Below are 21,993 nucleotides of genomic sequence, written 5' to 3'. Positions count from 1 at the left end.
CTAGTGGTTAGAGTGTTGAACTAGTAACCAGCAGGTAGCCTAGTGGTTAGAGTGTTGGGCCAGTAACCAGCAGGTAGCCTAGTGGTTAGAGTGTTGGGCCAGTAACCAGCAGGTAGCCTAGTGGTTAGAGTGTTGGGCCAGTAACCAGCAGGTAGCCTAGTGGTTAGAGTGTTGAACTAGTAACCAGCAGGTAGCCTAGTGGTTAGAGTGTTGGGCCAGTAACCAGCAGGTAGCCTAGTGGTTAGAGTGTTGGGCCAGTAACCAGCAGGTAGCCTAGTGGTTAGAGCGTTGTACTAGTAACCAGCAGGTAGCCTAGTGGTTAGAGTGTTGGGCCAGTAACTAGCAGGTAGCCTAGTGGTTAGAGTGTTGGACTAGTAACCAGCAGGTAGCCTAGTGGTTAGAGTGTTGAACTAGTAACCAGCAGGTAGCCTAGTGGTTAGAGTGTTGGGTCAGTAACCAGCAGGTAGCCTAGTGGTTAGAGTGTTGGACTAGTAACCAGCAGGTAGCCTAGTGGTTAGAGTGTTGGGCCAGTAACCAGCAGGTAGCCTAGTGGTTAGAGCGTTGTACTAGTAACCAGCAGGTAGCCTAGTGGTTAGAGTGTTGGGCCAGTAACCAGTAGGTAGCCTAGTGGTTAGAGTGTTGGGCCAGTAACCAGCAGGTAGCCTAGTGGTTAGAGTGTTGGGCCAGTAACTAGCAGGTAGCCTAGTGGTTAGAGTGTTGGGCCAGTAACCAGCAGGTAGCCTAGTGGTTAGAGTGTTGGGCCAGTAACCGAAAGGTTGCTGGATCGAATCCCCGAGCTGAACAAGGCCGTTAACCCACTGTTCCCCTGTAGGCCGTCATTGTAAATGAGAATTTGTTCTTAACTTCTTCGATATAGGGGGCGCTCTTTTAATTTTTGGATGAAAAACGTTCCCGTTTTAAATAAGATATTTTGTCACGAAAAGATGCTCGACTATGCATATAATTTACAGATTTGGAAAGAAAACACTCTGACGTTTCCAAAACTGCAAAGATATTGTCTGTGAGTGCCACAGAAAACTGATGTTACAGGCGAAACCCAGATAAAAAAATCCAATCAGGAAGTGCCGCATTTTTTGAAACCGCCTCATGGCAATGACTCCTTATATGGCTGTGGAGGAACTAGCAGTCAGCTTACGTTTTCCACGTTTTCCCCAAGGTGTCTGCAGCATTGTGACGTATTTGTAGGCATATCATTGGAAGATCGACCATAAGAGACTACATCTACCAGGTTGGTGTCCTCCGTCGCAATTATTGAGTAATCTCCAGCTGCAGTATTTTTCCGTTTGCCTTTGATGAGAAACCGACTGCCAGGAATGATTTTTCATCGAATAGATATGTGAAAAACACCTTGAGGATTGATTCTAAACAACGTTTGCCATGTTTCTGTCTATATTATGGAGTTAATTTGGGAAAAAGTTAGGCGTTGTAGGGACTGCATTTTCGTTTTTTTTTTCTTAGCCAAACGTGAACAAAACGGAGCTATTTCTCCTACACAAATAATCTTTTTGGAAAAAATGAACATTTGCTATCTAACTGAGAGTCTCGTCATTGAAAACATCCGAAGTTCTTCAAAGGTAAATTATTTTATTTGAATGCTTTTCTGGTTTTTGTGAAAATGTTGCCTGCTGAATGCTACGCTAAATGCTACGCTAGGCTATCAATACTCTTACACAAACGCTTGTGTAGCTATGGTTGAAAATCATTATTTTGAACATCTGAGATGACAGTGTTGTTAACAAAAGGCTAAGGCTAATATATTTATTTAATTTCATTTGCGATTTTCATGAATAGTTAACGTTGCGTTATGCTAATGAGCTTGAGGCTATGATTACGCTCCCGGATACGGGATTGCTCGACGCTAGAGGTTAACTGACTTGCCGAGTTAAATAAAAAAATCTATGAGGTGAGATTAAGGTGGTAAATGTGTATCTCTTACTCTCAGGGATGTCCTTCTCTCCGGCAAAGTCATACGGGTCGTAGGCCTCGCTGCTCTGGGAACCACGGCGACTCCTACAAACAGAGAACACCGGTTAGACAACGCGTAAACAAATCTACTCTCCTGTGTTTCAACCTTCATTATGTGATTATGGGGGTCTGAGGAGGACACTAGAGGAGGTGTGATTATGGGGTCTGAGGAGGACACTAGTGGGGGTCGGAGAAGGACTCTAGTGGGGGTGTATTTATGGGGGTCTGAGCAGGACACTAGAGGAGGTGTGATTATGGGGGTCTGAGGAGGACACTAGTGGGGGTGTGATTATGGGGGTCTGAGGAGGACACTAGTGGGGGTGTGATTATGGGGGTCTGAGCAGGACACTAGTGGGGGTGTGATTATGGGGGTCTGAGCAGGACACTAGAGTGGGGTGTGATTATGGGGGTCTGAGCAGGACACTAGTGGGGGTGTGATTATGGGGGTCTGAGAAGGACACTAGTGGGGGTGTGATTATGGGGGTCTGAGGAGGAAACTAGAGGAGGTGTGATTATGGGGGTCTGAGAAGGACACTAGTGGGGGTGTAATTATGGGGTCTGGGCAGGACACTAGAGGAGGTGTGATTATGGGGTCTGAGGAGGACACTAGTGGGAGTCTGAGAAGGACACTAGTGGGGGTGTGATTATGGGGTCTGAGGAGGACACTAGTGGGGGTGTGATTATGGGGGTCTGAGAAGGACACTAGAGGAGGTGTGATTATGGGGTTCTGAGGACACTAGAGGAGGTGTGATTATGGGGGTCTGAGGAGGACACTAGAGGAGGTGTGATTATGGGGGTCTGAGAAGGACACTAGAGGAGGTGTGATTATGGGGGTCTGAGCAGGACACTAGTGGGGGACTGAGAAGGACACTAGTGGGGGTGTGATTATGGGGGTCTGAGGAGGACACTAGTGGGGGTGTGATTATTGGGGTCTGAGGAGGACACTAGTGGGGGTGTGATTATGGGGGTCTGAGAAGGACACTAGTGGGGGTGTGATTATGGGGGTCTGACCAGGACACTAGTGGGGGTGTTATTATGGGGGTCTGAGGAGGACACTAGTGGGGCTCTGAGAAGGACACTAGTGGGGGTGTGATTATGGGGGTCTGAGGTGGACACTAGAGGTGGTGTGATTATGGGGGTCTGAGAAGGACACTAGTGGGGGTGTGATTATGGGGGTCTGAGGAGGACACTAGAGGAGGTGTGATTATGGGGGTCTGAGAAGGACACTAGTGGGGGTGTGATTATGGGGGTCTGAGCAGGACACTAGTGGGGGTGTGATTATGGGGGTCTGAGGAGGACACTAGTGGGGGTGTGATTATGGGGGTCTGAGGAGGACACTAGTGGGGGTCTGAGAAGGACACTAGTGGGGGTGTGATTATGGGGGTCTGAGAAGGACACTAGTGGGGGTGTGAGGACACTAGAGGAGGTGTGATTATGGGGGTCTGAGCAGGACACTAGAGGAGGTGTGATTATGGGGGTCTGAGAAGGACACTAGAGGAGGTGTGATTATGGGGGTCTGAGCAGGACACTAGAGGTGTGATTATGGGGGTCTGAGGAGGACACTAGAGGAGGTGTGATTATGGGGGTCTGAGAAGGACACTAGAGGTGTGATTATGGGGGTCTGAGCAGGACACTAGAGGTGTGATTATGGGGGTCTGAGAAGGACACTAGAGGAGGTGTGATTATGGGGGTCTAAGCAGGACACTAGAGGAGGTGTGATTATGGGGGTCTGAGCAGGACACTAGTGGGGGTGTGATTATGGGGGTCTGAGCAGGACACTAGTGGGGGTGTGATTATGGGGGTCTGAGAAGGACACTAGTGGGGGATTATGGGGTTCTGAGGAGGACACTAGTGGAGGTGTGATTATGGGGGTCTGAGGAGGACACTAGAGGTGTGATTATGGGGGTCTGAGAAGGACACTAGAGGAGGTGTGATTATAGGGGTCTGAGAAGGACACTAGAGGAGGTGTGATTATGGGGGTCTGAGCAGGACACTAGTGGGGGACTGAGAAGGACACTAGTGGGGGTGTGATTATGGGGGTCTGAGGTGGACACTAGAGGTGGTGTGATTATGGGGGTCTGAGAAGGACACTAGTGGGGGTGTGATTATGGGGGTCTGAGGAGGACACTAGAGGAGGTGTGATTATGGGGGTCTGAGGAGGACACTAGTGGGGGTGTGATTATGGGGGTCTGAGCAGGACACTAGTGGGGGTGTGATTATGGGGGTCTGAGGAGGACACTAGTGGGGGTGTCATTATTGGGGTCTGAGGAGGACACTAGTGGGGGTCTGAGAAGGACACTAGTGGGGGTGTGATTATGGGGGTCTGAGGAGGACACTAGAGGAGGTGTGATTATGGGGGTCTGAGAAGGACACTAGTGGGGGTGTGATTATGGGGGTCTGAGAAGGACACTAGAGGAGGTGTGATTATGGGGGTCTGAGCAGGACACTAGAGGAGGTGTGATTATGGGGGTCTGAGAAGGACATTAGAGGAGGTGTGATTATGGGGGTCTGAGCAGGACACTAGAGGTGTGATTATGGGGGTCTGAGGAGGACACTAGAGGAGGTGTGATTATGGGGGTCTGAGAAGGACACTAGAGGAGGTGTGATTATGGGGGTCTGAGCAGAACACTATAGGTGTGATTATGGGGGTCTGAGCAGGACACTAGTGGGGGTGTGATTATGGGGGTCTGAGCAGGACACTAGTGGGGGTGTGATTATGGGGGTCTGAGAAGGACACTAGTGGGGGATTATGGGGTTCTGAGGAGGACACTAGTGGAGGTGTGATTATGGGGGTCTGAGGAGGACACTAGAGGAGGTGTGATTATGGGGGTCTGAGAAGGACACTAGAGGAGGTGTGATTATAGGGGTCTGAGAAGGACACTAGAGGAGGTGTGATTATGGGGGTCTGAGCAGGACACTAGTGGGGGACTGAGAAGGACACTAGTGGGGGTGTGATTATTGGGGTCTGAGGAGGACACTAGTGGGGGTGTAATTATGGGGGTCTGAGAAGGACACTAGTGGGGGTGTGATTATGGGTGTCTGAGCAGGACACTAGTGGGGGTGTTATTATGGGGGTCTGAGGAGGACACTAGTGGGGCTCTGAGAAGGACACTAGTGGGGGTGTGATTATGGGGGTCTCAGGTGGACACTAAAAGTGGTGTGATTATGGGGGTCTGAGAAGGACACTAGTGGGGGTGTGATTATGGGGGTCTGAGGAGGACACTAGAGGAGGTGTGATTATGGGGGTCTGAGAAGAACACTAGTGGGGGTGTGATTATGGGGGTCTGAGGAGGACACTAGTGGGGGTCTGATTATGGGGGTCTGAGAAGGACACTAGTGGGGGTGTGATTATGGGGGTCTGAGAAGGACACTAGAGGAGGTGTGATTATGGGGGTCTGAGCAGGACACTAGAGGAGGTGTGATTATGGGGGTCTGAGCAGGCCACTTGTGGGTGGTGTCTTAAGCCGCACCTCTTCTTCTCTGAGCGAGGGGTACGCTGTGTCGTCTCTTCCTCCTCTGAGTCAGACTCCTGCTCCTTCCTCCCCCTCTTCTTCTCCTTCTCCAGAACCTACGGAACAACGGGACGGAACCTTTTAAAACCTTGGGACGCAACCTACAGAACCATGGATTTGGAACCTTTTAGAACAACGGGACGGAACCTACAGAACCATGGATTTGGAACCTTTTAGAACAATGGGACGGAACCTACAGAACCATGGATTTGGAACCTTTTAGAACAATGGGACGGAACCTACAGAACCATGGGACGGAACCTACAGAACCATGGATTTGGAACCTTTTAGAACAACGGGACAGAGATTGGTTGAACTTATACAGAAAGACACCAGACAGACTTCACCAGAGTTTATTCAGATGAAGATGCGTGTTCCCTGAAAAGCTGTGACAAATGCAACAATCTGTCAACTCGGCATGTTGAGTCCACTGACCTTTTTGAAGTAAGCGAACTGGACCAGCTCCACAGCGACCTCCGAGTCCTCCAGCTCCACAGCCTTACTCATGCGGGCTTTAGCGTGGGCCGAAGACAGACGGATCAGGGTCTCCAGAGTACGGGCAGTTACTGGGGACGTCTGGAGGGAGAGGGTCAGACAGGGAGAGAGGAGGTGTCAGACAGGGAGAGAGGAGGGGGTCAGACAGGGAGAGAGGAGGGGTCAGACAGGGAGAGAGGAGGGGTCAGACAGGGAGAGAGGAGGGGTCAGACAGGGAAAGAGGAGGGGTCAGACAGGGAGAGAGGAGGGGTCAGACAGGGAGAGAGGAGGGGTCAGACAGGGAGAGAGGAGGGGTCAGACAGGGAGAGAGGAGGGGTCAGACAGGGAGAGAGGAGGGGTCAGACAGGGAGAGAGGAGGGGTCAGACAGAGAGAGAGGAGGGGTCAGACAGAGAGAGGAGGGGTCAAGACAGGGAGAGAGGAGGGGTTAGACAGGGAGAGAGGAGGGGTTAGACAGGGAGAGAGGAGGGGTTAGACAGGGAGAGAGGAGGGCAGGGGTCAAGGTGTGTGTGGATGTACGACTAAGAACATGTATTTACACAGACAGAGTCAGTCCGATCTTTTGACAATAATTGGCCTTTTGACCAATCAGATCAGATTTTGGGCGAATAATTGGGCTAAAGATCTGAATTGGGCTGCCTGTGTAAACGCAGCCTAGTGGTGTCTAAAGGGCTCACTCTGGAAATATCGGCTCCCAGCTGTTCCTGGCTTCTCAGCCTGGAGTACTCTTCCGCAATGTGATTGGCTGCTTCCTGGGTCAACGTAGGGGTCAACACCTTGGCGATGTGGATGTACTTCCTCATGAACTCCTTACTCACGATCTTATCTCTAAACAACAGCAGAATCTGTTACCATGGAAACGGGTACAGAAAAACCAGCAAAGAAGAAGTCCAACGTGCTGTGATGAGACTCCTTACCTCTCTTGGTGCTGTGCAGGAGGTTATTGTGTTTCCTGTGTGTGTGTGTGTGTGTGTGTGTGTGTGTGTGTATCTCCATACCCGCGTCTCTTGGTGCCGTGCAGGAGGTTATTGTGTTTCCTGTGTGTGTGTGTGTGTGTGTGTGTGTGTGTGTATCTCCATACCCGCGTCTCTTGGTGCCGTGTAGCAGGTTATTGTGTTTCCTGTGTGTGTGTGTGTGTGTATGTATATATATATTTATCTCCATACCTGCGTCTCTTGGTGCCGTGCAGGAGGTTATTGTGTTTCCTGTGTGTGTGTTTCCTGTGTGTGTGTGTGTGTGTGTGTGTGTGTGTGTGTGTGTGTGTGTGTGTGTGTGTGTGTGTATATATATATATATATATCTCCATACCTGCGTCTCTTGGTGCCGTGCAGGAGGTTATTGTGTTTCCTGTGTGTGTGTTTCCTGTGTGTGTGTGTGTGTGTGTGTGTGTGTGTGTGTGTGTGTGTGTGTGTGTGTGTATGTATATGTATATATATCTCCATACCTGCGTCTCTTGGTGCCGTGCAGGAGGTTATTGTGTTTCCTGTGTGTGTGTTTCCTGTGTGTGTGTGTGTGTGTGTGTGTGTGTATGTATATATATATATTTATCTCCATACCTGCGTCTCTTGGTGCCGTGCAGGAGGTTATTGTGTTTCCTGTGTGTGTGTGTGTGTGTGTGTGTGTGTGTGTGTGTGTGTGTGTGTATATATATATATATATATATATATATCTCCATACCTGCGTCTCTTGGTGCCGTGTAGCAGGTTGTTGTGTTTCTCGTAGACCTGCAGTTCCTCCTGCTCTTCCTGAAACGAGTCAGGATCCTCAGTGGCCAGGATGTCAACTGACCCACCGAAGGCCATCGCTGCAACACACACACACACAGCGTAAGTACCCGTAGGCTACAGTGACACATTTTTGGTTGTTTAGGTCCTGTACTCCAGCACTTTGTACCAAAATTGATTACAGATAGTTACTGAATGAATTGTGAATAATGATGAGTGAGAAAATTAAAACGCACAAATATCATACCTCCAAGACATGCTAACCTCTCACCATTACCCTAACAGAGGTTAGCATTTTATATCATACCCCCAAGACATGCTAACCTCTCACCATTACAATAACAGGGGAGGTTAGCATGTTATATCATACCCCCAAGACATGCTAACCTCTCACCATTACCCTAACAGAGGTTAGCATTTTATATCATACCCCCAAGACATGCTAACCTCTCACCATTACAATAACAGGGGAGGTTAGCATGTTATATCATACCCCCAAGACATGCTAACCTCTCACCATTACAATAACAGGGGAGGTTAGCATTTTATATCATACCCCCAAGACATGCTAACCTCTCACCATTACAATAACAGGGGAGGTTAGCATGTTATATCATACCCCCAAGACATGCTAAACTCTCACCATTACAATAACAGGGGAGGTTAGCATGTTATATCATACCCCCAAGACATGCTAAACTCTCACCATTACAATAACAGGGGAGGTTAGCATGTTATATCATACCACCAAGACATGCTAAACTCTCACCATTACAATAACAGGGGAGGTTAGCATGTTATATCATACCCCCAAGACATGCTAACCTCTCACCATTACAATAACAGGGGAGGTTAGCATGTTATATCATACCACCAAGACATGCTAACCTCTCACCATTACAATAACAGGGGAGGTTAGCATTTTATATCATACCCCCAAGACATGCTAACCTCTCACCATTACAATAACAGGGAGGTTAGCATGTTATATCATACCCCCAAGACATGCTAACCTCGTTAGCATTTTATATCATACCTCCAAGACATGCTAACCTCTCACCATTATCAATAACAGGGGAGGTTAGCATTTTATATCATACCCCCAATACATGCTAACCTCTCACCATTATCAATAACAGGGGAGGTTAGCATGTTATATCATACCCCCAAGACATGCTAACTTCTCACCATTACCAATAACAGGGGAGGTTAGCATGTTATATCATACCCCCAAGACATGCTAACCTCTCACCATTGCAATAACAGGGGAGGTTAGCATTTTATATCATACCTCCAAGACATGCTAACCTCTCACCATTATCAATAACAGGGGAGGTTAGCATTTTATATCATACCCCCAATACATGCTAACCTCTCACCATTATCAATAACAGGGGAGGTTAGCATGTTATATCATACCCCCAAGACATGCTAACTTCTCACCATTACCAATAACAGGGGAGGTTAGCATGTTATATCATACCACCAAGACATGCTAACCTCTCACCATTATCAATAACAGGGGAGGTTAGCATGTTATATCATACCCCCAAGACATGCTAACTTCTCACCATTATCAATAACAGGGGAGGTTAGCATGTTATATCATACCTCCAAGACATGCTAACCTCTCACCATTATCAATAACAGGGGAGGTTAGCATTTTATATCATACCCCCAATACATGCTAACCTCTCACCATTATCAATAACAGGGGAGGTTAGCATGTTATATCATACCCCCAAGACATGCTAACTTCTCACCATTACCAATAACAGGGGAGGTTAGCATGTTATATCATACCACCAAGACATGCTAACCTCTCACCATTATCAATAACAGGGGAGGTTAGCATGTTATATCATACCCCCAAGACATGCTAACTTCTCACCATTATCAATAACAGGGGAGGTTAGCATGTTATATCATACCACCAAGACATGCTAACCTCTCACCATTATCAATAACAGGGGAGGTTAGCATGTTATATCATACCCCCAAGACATGCTAACTTCTCACCATTATCAATAACAGGGGAGGTTAGCATGTTATATCATACCACCAAGACATGCTAACCTCTCACCATTATCAATAACAGGGGAGGTTAGCATGTTATATCATACCACCAAGACATGCTAACCTCTCACCATTATCAATAACAGGGGAGGTTAGCATGTTATATCATACCACCAAGACATGCTAACCTCTCACCATTATCAATAACAGGGGAGGTTAGCATGTTATATCATACCACCAAGACATGCTAACCTCTCACCATTATCAATAACAGGGGAGGTTAGCATGTTATATCATACCACCAAGACATGCTAACCTCTCACCATTATCAATAACAGGGGAGGTTAGCATGTTATATCATACCACCAAGACATGCTAACCTCTCACCATTATCAATAACAGGGGAGGTTAGCATGTTATATCATACCACCAAGACATGCTAACCTCTCACCATTATCAATAACAGGGGAGGTTAGCATGTTATATCATACCACCAAGACATGCTAACCTCTCACCATTATCAATAACAGGGGAGGTTAGCATGTTATATCATACCACCAAGACATGCTAACCTCTCACCATTATCAATAACAGGGGAGGTTAGCATGTTATATCATACCACCAAGACATGCTAACCTCTCACCATTATCAATAACAGGGGAGGTTAGCATGTTATATCATACCACCAAGACATGCTAACCTCTCACCATTATCAATAACTGGGGAGGTTAGCATGTTATATCATACCCCCAAGACATGCTAACCTCTCACCATTACAATAACAGGGGAGGTTAGCATGTTATATCATACCCCCAAGACATGCTAACCTCTCACCATTACAATAACAGGGGAGGTTAGCATGTTATATCATACCCCCAATACATGCTAACCTCTCACCATTATCAATAACAGGGGAGGTTAGCATGTTATATCATACCCCCAATACATGCTAACCTCTCACCATTATCAATAACAGGGGAGGTTAGCATGTTATATCATACCCCCAAGACATGCTAACTTCTCACCATTACCAATAACAGGGGAGGTTAGCATGTTATATCATACCACCAAGACATGCTAACCTCTCACCATTATCAATAACAGGGGAGGTTAGCATGTTATATCATACCCCCAAGACATGCTAACTTCTCACCATTATCAATAACAGGGGAGGTTAGCATGTTATATCATACCACCAAGACATGCTAACCTCTCACCATTATCAATAACAGGGGAGGTTAGCATGTTATATCATACCACCAAGACATGCTAACCTCTCACCATTATCAATAACAGGGGAGGTTAGCATGTTATATCATACCACCAAGACATGCTAACCTCTCACCATTACAATAACAGGGGAGGTTAGCATTTTATATCATACCCCCAAGACATGCTAACCTCTCACCATTATCAATAACAGGGGAGGTTAGCATGTTATATCATACCACCAAGACATGCTAACCTCTCACCATTATCAATAACAGGGGAGGTTAAAAATGTAATTAAAAGCTGAGCAGCGACCCACCATGAGGGTTTAAGCAGTGTTCAAATATATCAAGACCAAAGAACAACTAAAACATGTATCTTCTGAACAAACAAACAAAAAAAAAACAACGTAAATATACCCCCACCTGGGCCCCTACCCCCCCCCCCCAGCTGGGCCCTTATCCCCCCCCAGCTGGGCCCCTATCCACCCACCCGGGCCACTATTCCCCCCCACCCGGGCCCCTATCCCCCCCACCCGGGCCCCTATCCCCCCCACCCGGGCCCCTATCCCCCCCCACCTGGGCTCCTATCCCCCCCCACCTGGGACCCTATCCCCCCCCACCTGGGCCCCTATCCCCCCCCCACCTGGGCCCCTATCCCCCCCCACCTGGGCCCCTATCCCCCCCCACCTGGGCCCCTATCCCCCCCCACCTGGGCCCCTATCCCCCCCCACCTGGGCCCCTATCCCCCCCACCTGGGCCCCTATCCCCCCACCTGGGCCCCTATCCCCCCACCTGGGCCCCTATCCTCCCCACCTGGTATGCAGACCTTTGATAAAGCCAAGCACTAAAACATCTGATTTCGATAATAAAAGCCTTGATAAGTGGTTGATGAATCAGGTTGACTCAGGCCTGCAGAACCAGTAGCTCTGAAGGACCAGGGCTGGTGATTACTGTCTGTTTTTAACCAGAGAGAAACCTATCCTGCCACCTAGTGGTGTATGAGAATGTTACCTGTCCCGTCCTGTTCGCGGGGGTCTCTGTATCGATGCATCCTGAGGACGTGGTCTGAGATCTCTCTGTCCTGCTCTGCATCCATGTGGTCCAACATGATGAAGAGCAGGTCAAACCGAGACAGCAGAGAGTCCTGCAGACCAATGTTCTCCATAGGAGTCTTATACTGATCGTACTGGGAGAGAGAGAGAGAGAGAAAGGGTTAGCTAACTTCTAGAGAGAGGAGTGAGAGAAAGGGTTAACTAACTTCTAGAGAGAGGAATGAGTGAAAGGGTTAGCTAACTTCTAGAGAGAGGAGTGAGAGAAAGGGTTAGATAACTTCTAGAGAGAGGAGTGAGAGAAAGGGTTAGCTAACTTCTAGAGAGAGGAGTGAGAGAAAGGGTTAGCTAACTTCTAGAGAGAGGAGTGAGAGAAAGGGTTAGATAACTTCTAGAGAGAGGAGTGAGTGAAAGGGTTAGCTAACTTCTAGAGAGAGGAGTGAGAGAAAGGGTTAGATAACTTCTAGAGAGAGGAGTGAGTGAAAGGGTTAGCTAACTTCTAGAGAGAGGAGTGAGAGAAAGGGTTAGATAACTTCTAGAGAGACAGAGAGAGAAAGGGTTAAAAGAAGGATAGGTTCATTTTACTGTTAATTTTATACATGTTTTATATCAAAGTGTTCAGACACAATAGAAAGGGAAGACATTCCGTGTCAAAGGTCAGGACTATAAACTCACCCTCCCGTAGACGGGGTTGGCAGCTGCCAGCACGGAGCAGCGGGCGTTGAGCCTGGCATGGATACCGGCCTTGGCGATGGTGACACGACCCTGCTCCATCACCTCGTGGATGGCTGTACGGTCCATGTCGGACATCTTGTCAAACTCATCGATACAGACCACACCCCTGTCCCCCAGAACCATCGCCCCCGCTTCCAGACGACGCTCACCTGATGAGGAGGAGCAGAGTAGGGGAGAGAAAGAGAGATAGAGATGGAGAGAGAGAAAGAGATGGGGAGAGAGAGATGGAGAGAGAGAAAGAGATGGGGAAAGAGAAAGAGATGGGGAGAGAAAGAGATGGGGAGAGAGAAAGAGATGGGGAGAGAGAAAGATATGGGGAGAGAGAAAGATATGGGGAGAGAAAGAGAGATGGAGAGAGAGGGTGAGAGATGGAGAGAGAGAGATGGAGAGAGAGAGATGGGGAGAGAGATGGGGAGAGAGATGGGGAGAGAGAGATGGGGAAAGAGAGAGAGAAGGGGAGATGGGGAGAGAGGGAGAGATGGAGAGGGAAAGAGTTGGGGAGGAGAGGGGGGGTTCAGTGAGTCATTTTGGGTCGTTCAGTTATTTAGTGCACAGCCAATTAATTTGTTATTTCATTGTCCATATGATTTAGTTAATTGACTTAATTGTTTTACAATCATTCATGACACCATTGTGTCCGCTATGATTTTTCTCATTCAGTAAAACTTTTAAGTGTGTGTGTGTGTGCGCGTGTGTGTCTATACCAGTCTCCTGGTCAGTGGTAACAGCAGCGGTCAGGCCGACCCCAGATGACCCCCGGCCGGTGGTTGGGATGGCTCGGGGTGCTGTGTGCAGGACGTAACGGAGCAGCTGGGACTTAGCCACCGACGGGTCACCTAGTGGAGGGAGAGAGAGACGGGTCACCTTTTGGAGGGAGAGAGAGAGAGACGGGTCACCTTTTGGAGGGAGAGAGAGACGGGTCACCTTTTGGGGGGAGAGAGAGAGAGAGACGGGTCACCTAGTGGAGGGAGAGAGAGAGACAAGTCACCTAGTGGAGGGAGAGAGAGAGAGACGGGTCACCTTTTGGAGGGAGAGAGAGAGACGGGTCACCTTTTGGAGGGAGAGAGAGAGAGAGACGGGTCACCTTTTGGAGGGAGAGAGAGAGAGAGACGGGTCACCTAGTGGAGGGAGAGAGAGACGGGTCACCTAGTGGAGGGAGAGAGAGACTGGTCACCTAGTGGAGGGAGAGAGAGACGGGTCACCTAGTGGAGGGAGAGAGAGACGGGTCACCTAGTGGAGGGAGAGAGAGACGGGTCACCTAGTGGAGGGAGAGAGAGACGGGTCACCTAGTGGAGGGAGAGAGAGACGGGTCACCTAGTGGAGGGAGAGAGAGACGGGTCACCTAGTGGAGGGAGAGAGACGGGTCACCTAGTGGAGGGAGAGAGAGACGGGTCACCTAGTGGAGGGAGAGAGAGAAGGGTCACCTAGTGGAGGGAGAGAGAGACGGGTCACCTAGTGGAGGGAGAGAGAGACGGGTCACCTAGTGGAGGGAGAGAGAGACGGGTCACCTAGTGGAGGGAGAGAGACGGGTCACCTAGTGGAGGGAGAGAGAGAGAGACGGGTCACCTAGTGGAGGGAGAGAGAGAGAGACGGGTCACCTAGTGGAGGGAGAGAGAGACGGGTCACCTAGTGGAGGGAGAGAGAGACGGGTCACCTAGTGGAGGGAGAGAGAGACGGGTCACCTTTTGGAGGGAGAGAGAGAGAGACGGTTCACCTAGTGGAGGGAGAGAGAGAGACGGGTCACCTAGTGGAGAGAGAGAGAGAGAGAGACGGGTCACCTAGTGGAGGGAGAGAGAGAGAGAGAGACGGGTCACCTAGTGGAGGGAGAGAGAGAGAGAGAGACGGGTCACCTAGTGGAGGGAGAGAGAGAGAGACGGGTCACCTAGTGGAGGGAGAGAGAGAGAGACGGGTCACCTAGTGGAGGGAGAGAGAGACGGGTCACCTAGTGGAGGGAGAGAGAGACGGGTCACCTAGTGGAGGGAGAGAGAGACAGGTCACCTAGTGGAGGGAGAGAGAGAAGGGTCACCTAGTGGAGGGAGAGAGAGACGGGTCACCTAGTGGAGGGAGAGAGAGACGGGTCACCTAGTGGAGGGAGAGAGAGACGAGTCACCTAGTGGAGGGAGAGAGACGGGTCACCTAGTGGAGGGAGAGAGAGAGAGACGGGTCACCTAGTGGAGGGAGAGAGAGAGAGACGGGTCACCTAGTGGAGGGAGAGAGAGACGGGTCACCTAGTGGAGGGAGAGAGAGACGGGTCACCTAGTGGAGGGAGAGAGAGACGGGTCACCTTTTGGAGGGAGAGAGAGAGAGACGGTTCACCTAGTGGAGGGAGAGAGAGAGACGGGTCACCTAGTGGAGAGAGAGAGAGACGGGTCACCTAGTGGAGGGAGAGAGAGAGAGAGAGACGGGTCACCTAGTGGAGGGAGAGAGAGAGAGAGAGACGGGTCACCTAGTGGAGGGAGAGAGAGAGAGAGAGACGGGTCACCTAGTGGAGGGAGAGAGAGAGAGACGGGTCACCTAGTGGAGGGAGAGAGAGACGGGTCACCTAGTGGAGGGAGAGAGAGACGGGTCACCTAGTGGAGGGAGAGAGAGACGGGTCACCTAGTGGAGGGAGAGAGAGACGGGTCACCTAGTGGAGGGAGAGAGAGACGGGTCACCTAGTGGAGGGAGAGAGAGACGGGTCACCTTTTGGAGGGAGAGAGAGACGGTTCACCTAGTGGAGGGAGAGAGAGAGAGAGAGACGGGTCACCTAGTGGAGAGAGAGAGAGACGGGTCACCTAGTGGAGGGAGAGAGAGAGAGAGACGGGTCACCTAGTGGAGGGAGAGAGAGAGAGAGAGACGGGTCATTGGTCCAGCCGTCGTCCGGGTTTGGCCGGGGTAGGCCGTCATTGTAAATATGAATTTGTTTTTAAAACCGACTTGCCTAGTTACATGCGATAGATACAGTTCTACACTGTAACAATGTTAACACAGACTAACAAATGCAATTATTCCCAAACTAACCTCGTAACCCAGAACCAAATGGTTCAAAAGCTAAGCACAAAAAAACAAATTGACTGAGGCTCTGAAAATGCATGTTCATATAACAGTCTGTCATGACAAGATAATTCCCAAATATTAACGTTGGACATAAAGTCACGCCCCACCGTTTCATACCCTTAACAGACAGGGACGTACAGTAGGTGACAGAGAGAGAGAGAGAGGGGACGATGTCGTCTCAGTACCTATGAGCAGTACATTGATGTCTCCTCTGATACGTGACCCATTCTCCAGAACCTTCTCCACTCCTCCCAGCAACATACACAGGATGGCCTTCTTAATGTATTCGTGACCGTGGATACTGGGGGCTAAGGAGCGGGACAGCTGGTCAAACACATCCTGGATAGGAGACAGGAAGAACAGACGTACGTTTGAGGGAATGAGTTCGAGCAAGACGATCCCCCTTGACCTCAGAAAGAAGGGTTCGCGAACAGAGCGACTATCCCATCTTGTCAGATCAAGGAAAGAGAGACTTAATGAGATGTATCCACGGTGACAGCTAGAGGGAGAAAACGTATCAGGTCTTTACCATCTTTGACTTGCTGAAGAGTTTGATCTTGGAGACGTCGTCCGCTGAGAAGTAGGGAGACACTTCTTTACTCATCTGTTTCACCTGACAGGCTATCATGATGGTCCTGGAGAACAGAGGAAGAAACGTCTCACTTCCTGACAGAAACGTCCCACTTCCTGACAGAAACGTCTCACTTCCTGACAGAAACGTCTCACTTCCTGACAGAAACGTCTCACTTCCTGACAGAAACGTCTCACTTCCTGACAGAAACGTCTCACTTCCTGACAGAAACGTCCCACTTCCTGACAGAAACGTCCCACTTCCTGACAGAAACGTCTCACTTCCTGACAGAAACGTCACTTAACAACGTCTCGTAATAATGCAAGTCAAGTAATAGTGTTTGTGTAAAGTGTATCTTTTTTTTAGGCGGGACTTTGTCAACTTTTAGGGTGTTTCGTATTTAAGACCTAAAGGACGTTTCAGAGCGTCTGTCCTCACCTAAAGGACGTTTCAGAGCGTCTGTCCTCACCTAAAGGACGTTTCAGAGCGTCTGTCCTCACCTAAAGGACGTTTCAGAGCGTCTGTCCTCACCTAAAGGACGTTTCTGAGCGTCTGTCCTCACCTAAAGGACGTTTCTGAGCGTCTGTCCTCACCTAAAGGACGTTTCAGAGCGTCTGTCCTCACCTAAAGGACGTTCAGAGCGTCTGTCCTCACCTAAAGGACGTTCAGAGCGTCTGTCCTCACCTAAAGGACGTTCAGTACTTCAGTCCTCACCTAAAGGACGTTTCAGAGCGTCTGTCCTCACCTAAAGGACGTTCAGAGCGTCTGTCCTCACCTAAAGGACGTTTCAGAGTGTCTGTCCCCACCTAAAGGACGTTTCAGAGCGTCTGTTCTCACCTAAAGGACGTTTCAGAGTGTCTGTCCCCACCTAAAGGACGTTCAGTACTTCAGTCCTCACCTAAAGGACGTTTCAGAGTGTCTGTCCCCACCTAAAGGACGTTTCAGAGCGTCTGTCCTCACCTAAAGGACGTTTCAGAGTGTCTGTCCTCACCTAAAGGACATTTCAGAGTGTCTGTCCCCACCTAAAGGACGTTTCAGAGCGTCTGTCCTCACCTAAAGGACGTTTCAGAGCGTCAGTCCTCACCTAAAGGACGTTCAGAGCGCCTGTCCTCACCTAAAGGTCCCAGAGGTGTATCCCCCCATCTTGCCAGGCAGACATCGGTAGGTTCCGATCACCTGGACTCTGTCTCCTGGCTTGACCACGTCCACCAGATCATTGTCCAGTATGATGTCCACCGAGCGGGGAAGCTGGCCGGCAGGAGCCTTCTCTGGCATCTCCTGGACTGTTATAGTCTGGTGGTCCTTGTAGACGGATAGACCAAACTCTGTCTCCAATGGGTTGTTCTCCTCATCCTAGAGAGAGGGATGGAGAGAGAGAGAGAGAGAGAGAGAGAAAATAAGAGGGAGGGAGGGAGAGAGAGAAAGAGTAGAGAGAGGGGGATGGTGAGAAGGAGAGAGCGAGAGAAAAAGAGAGAGGTGGTGAGTGTGTGTGATGGTTCGGTGGTCCTTGTAGATGGACAGACCAAACTGTCACCAACGGGGTTGTTCTCCTCAACCTGTGTGTGTTTACCTTGGTAGGGTAGATAGCAGAGGAAGGGAAGGTTGTTCTCCTCAACCTGTGTGTGTGTGTGTTTACCTTGGTAGGGTAGATAGCAGAGGAAGGGAAGGTCGTTCTCCTCAACCTGTGTGTGTGTGTGTGTGTGTGTTTACCTTGGTAGGGTAGATAGCAGAGGAAGGGAAGGCGTCCAGACTGGTCATGTCAGTATATTTGCGCTCCATAGTCTTCTTGGTGGCTGGACAGTAGTGGACACTACGCACTACTTTTGGACGGACCAGAGAACCTACAGAGATGAACAGAAATATATATTATAAACTGGGTGGTTCCAGCCCCGAATGCCGATTGGCTGACAGCCGTGGTATATCAGACCGTATACCACAGGTATGGCAAAACATGTTTTGTTTTTTAAACTGCTTATATTACGTTGGTAACCAGTTTATAATAGCAATAAGGCACCTGTGGGGGGGAGGGTTGTGGCACTCCAAGTTGCATCGTGACTAAGAACAGAACAGCCCTTAGCCTTTGTATGTTGACTATATACCCCCCCCCCCCGGCCTGCAATTTGCAGCAATTCTACACATTCTGCCTTGTTGTTATGCTACCCGAGTGACTCAGAAAATCAACGGGGTTGCCATGACAACCGGGGAACGGTTCATTTTGGCCGATTGTTGGTTCTCAAAAATGATGTTATCTGTGGGGTTTGTTTTCGTGTTTTTTTATTGCAGTAGTGGCCACAATTTATCAGCGGCACATAGACGCTGGAGATTCCAGACACTCGGGGGAGCCTCCTAACTTGGATGTAAACTAGGGGTGTGAACGTTTACAACTAAATTGGGACCCTTACTGTTTAATTAAGAAAAAAATCCCTAACTATAAATGCAAACTTTGCGAGGTGGAATTGAGGTTCAGTATTGGTAGTAGAGGTGAAACCTTTATCTGAAAGGGAGACACTGTGAGAACCAAACCGTTGTTGTATATTCTAGTGAAATGTTATGATTTTTTTAAATGGAAAAACATTTCTCTCTCTCTCCGTTTGTCACATCCCTAATGTTTATACTTTTTAGCGAATGAGAGACATCCACAACCTAGTTTCCCCCCCCAAACACTCACACTTGGTGACGATGCCCTCCACACAGACCATGCTGCCCAGCAGACGAGAGGTGAGGGTTCGGGGGGAGACGTGCTTGTTTCCAAAACTTCCCTCCAGACCAACGAAGAACTCCTCGTACTGCTTGGCGTACGTAGCATCTACAGACGCCACAAGGTCCTTCAGAGCCCGCTGGAACGCCAGCAGCTCTTCAAATGCATTAGTCATCAACCTGGGAAGAGAGCACAGCCTCAGGTTTATTTAAATCAATAGTGTGATGTAATCGGGCTGTTATATAAGTAGCAGCCCATCATCAGCCTGAGAGAGAGAGAGACGCAGAGAGAGAGAGAGAGAGACGCAGAGAGAGAGAGAGAGAGAGACGCAGAGAGAGAGACACGCAGAGAGAGAGAGACGCAGAGAGAGAGAGACGCAGAGAGAGAGACGCAGAGAGAGAGAGAGACGCAGAGAGAGACGCAGAGAAAGAGAGCGAGAAGCAGAGAGCGAGAAGCAGAGAGCGAGACGCAGAGAGCGAGACGCAGAGAGCGAGACGCAGAGAGCGAGACGCAGAGAGCGAGACGCAGAGAGCGAGACGCAGAGAGCGAGACGCAGAGAGCGAGAAGCAGAGAGCGAGACGCAGAGGGCGAGACGCAGAGAGCGAGACGCAGAGAGCGAGACGCAGAGAGAGCGTCAGGACATTATGTTGGACATATCATATAGTTGTGTAATATAATCAACTAACACATAATAGATATCCCATACCCTGATGTCAATGCACAATTATTTATATTTATTTTAAGTTTGATTTAAACCAGGCAAGTCGGTTAAGAACAAATTCTTATTTTACAATGACAGCCTACCCCGGTCAAACCCTCCCCAAACCCGGACGACGCTGGATCAAACCCTCCCCAAACCCGGACGACGCTGGGCCAATTGCGCGCCGCCCTATGGGACTCCCGATCACGGCCGGTTGTGATACTGTTTGTTTGTAGGCTTATGGAGCCAAAGTGTATCTATGAGCGTATGCGATCCATTTATTGTTTTCTGTATGTTATTTTAATACATATGAGAATGAACCAATGATATCAGGCCACGGAGCTCCTCGAGTGTGCGGCTCTCCTTTATACTGTTTTTAAAAACAGCCCGGGATCGAACCAGGGTCTGTAGTGACGCCTCTAGCACTGACACACAGTGCCTTAGACACAGTGCCACTCGGGAGCCCCATGGATAACGCGATTGCATTGTACACAGGTGTGTATAACTATGAGATACTAAGGTGTGTAAATACAGTGTAGTTACTGTTGTCGAAATGTATTAAAAAGTGTCACTCCACAATGACAATAGATGACAGTAGAAAGAAATGAAAGACCACATTGTGGATCACTCAACTACAGACGAACACGATACGCATTCATGGCATACCACGTTAATGTGTGTGTGTGTACCTGGTAGCCCGCACGTCGTTGCGTCGTCTCAGGTCGTTGATGTTCACGATGAGGCGGTTCTTGTTCTCGCTGACCATGTCCCGTACCTTGCTCTGGTAGACCCCCTGGTCTTGCTGCATCGGAACCCACGCACGCACACACACACACACACACACACACACACACACACAGAGGGTCGGAACCGCACACAGAGGATATGAACCACACACACACACACACACACACACACACACACACACACACACACACACACAGAGAGGAGGACGCCATTAGATACCATCCAGGCCGAGTGATTGGCTGGCTACTCAACTCCCTGCACTTTCACCCATACTGGCTCTCAGTATCATCTAACTATCTGGTGCTTACTTAGCTAACATCTTATAGCTACTTGGTTAACTAGACACAGTGTTTAGTAACATTTAACAAACAACGCATTTGGTTGTTTAAAAAAAAATGCAAGTAAAATGGGATTAACGTTAGATAGCAACTCTTCGGACAGTGTTCCTGCAAAACTTAGATTTTAATAGATCTCGCCAGCTTGTAGTGATTAAAAACCACACGACGGGGGAAAAAATAATGAGTTTTGGAATAAACGTCGAAAATAAGGTCTTGAGGTTAACACAGATTCAGGCGATCATATAGGTTTTGTTTTATGAGATAATACCAGTCAGTTAACATGACCTTCATGAATTACGAACACTTAACTGTTAGGTGTGTTCCCCTTTTTAATTATTACATAAACGCTTTAAAAAAAAAAAAATTTCAAGCGATGTTAGTTGATTTAGATTATCTCATAGAACAAAAAACGTATATGCTCTCCTAAACCGGTGTTTCCCACATAATTTATTTTCGGCGTTTATCGAAAAAAAAAAAACTCTACAAAACTCCATTAATTTCCCGATCGGCTTTTCTCAACGAACAGTGAAGGAGTTAATACCAACAAAAAGACGCCATTACTGTTGCTCTCTATTGTCACTCATCGCCGCATGGTTTCCATTTGTCCATAGGCATACAAAATAAGCATTATATTTTTCAAGCAATTATGCTACTTACATCGTCATCTAAGAAGTCCAGATATTCTCTCTGTGCTTCTCTCATCTCCCGATCGTCCACAGAATCAGCCGCCATTTCGTAATTCTATATTTTCCAAATATAACAAACTTTTACAGACTCCGACGTGACCGTTCCTACATAGGTCTTTACAGAAATGCAAGATTTTCGCGCCACTAAGTACGCGGTGAACTCAGTTCTGAATCTTGATTGGTCCATGTGACCATCTCTACTTTGCATATTTGGCGCGGAATCTGTATCAGTCCAATCAGATACCGTCTTTCCTGAATTTGGACCCGCCCCGTCAGCAACTCGCGGGAAATGTTCAGACATGAGGCATGCAAAAGGTAGCCTGAGTTGCCAGGCTTGTATGTCATACCATGCTCGCCTTTCTCTCTCTCTCTCTCTGTTTATTTATTTGTATTTACTTCACTTTTTTTAACTAGGCAAATCAGTTAAGAACACATTCTTATTTACAATGACGGCCTGTGACGTGTCGGACGACGTTGCACTGACAATTCTT

At 48.6% G+C, this 21,993-nt stretch overlaps 1 protein-coding gene across 2 annotated transcripts in view; it reads right to left on the bottom strand.

Annotated features, from left to right (window-relative positions):
• Nucleotides 1-21,647, bottom strand: part of mcm3 (minichromosome maintenance complex component 3) — a 32,913-nt gene extending 11,266 nt beyond the window's left edge. The window contains exons 1-15 of one of the 2 annotated variants that reach the window (XM_036984621.1): nucleotides 21,474-21,647; nucleotides 20,421-20,533; nucleotides 19,002-19,210; nucleotides 18,044-18,174; nucleotides 17,448-17,686; nucleotides 16,292-16,397; nucleotides 15,948-16,101; nucleotides 13,431-13,562; nucleotides 12,667-12,875; nucleotides 11,954-12,128; nucleotides 7,669-7,795; nucleotides 6,669-6,819; nucleotides 5,934-6,074; nucleotides 5,457-5,554; nucleotides 1,958-2,031 (exon numbers count right to left, since the gene is read on the bottom strand). In XM_036984621.1, coding sequence (XP_036840516.1) covers nucleotides 1,958-2,031; nucleotides 5,457-5,554; nucleotides 5,934-6,074; nucleotides 6,669-6,819; nucleotides 7,669-7,795; nucleotides 11,954-12,128; nucleotides 12,667-12,875; nucleotides 13,431-13,562; nucleotides 15,948-16,101; nucleotides 16,292-16,397; nucleotides 17,448-17,686; nucleotides 18,044-18,174; nucleotides 19,002-19,210; nucleotides 20,421-20,533; nucleotides 21,474-21,548 — 2,134 coding nt within the window. In that variant the 5' untranslated portion in view covers nucleotides 21,549-21,647. Of the gene's footprint in view, nucleotides 1-1,957; nucleotides 2,032-5,456; nucleotides 5,555-5,933; nucleotides 6,075-6,668; nucleotides 6,820-7,668; nucleotides 7,796-11,953; nucleotides 12,129-12,666; nucleotides 12,876-13,430; nucleotides 13,563-15,947; nucleotides 16,102-16,291; nucleotides 16,398-17,447; nucleotides 17,687-17,969; nucleotides 17,999-18,043; nucleotides 18,175-19,001; nucleotides 19,211-20,420; nucleotides 20,534-21,473 lie in introns of those variants that run through there. The other variant, XM_036984622.1, reaches the window with a different exon arrangement.
• Nucleotides 21,648-21,993: the final 346 nt, after the last annotated feature.

The sequence above is a fragment of the Oncorhynchus mykiss genome, chromosome 8 (genome assembly GCF_013265735.2).
Source record: "Oncorhynchus mykiss isolate Arlee chromosome 8, USDA_OmykA_1.1, whole genome shotgun sequence".
NCBI classification, from domain to species: Eukaryota; Metazoa; Chordata; class Actinopteri; order Salmoniformes; family Salmonidae; genus Oncorhynchus; species Oncorhynchus mykiss.
This window is presented reverse-complemented; position numbering and strand designations above follow the sequence as displayed.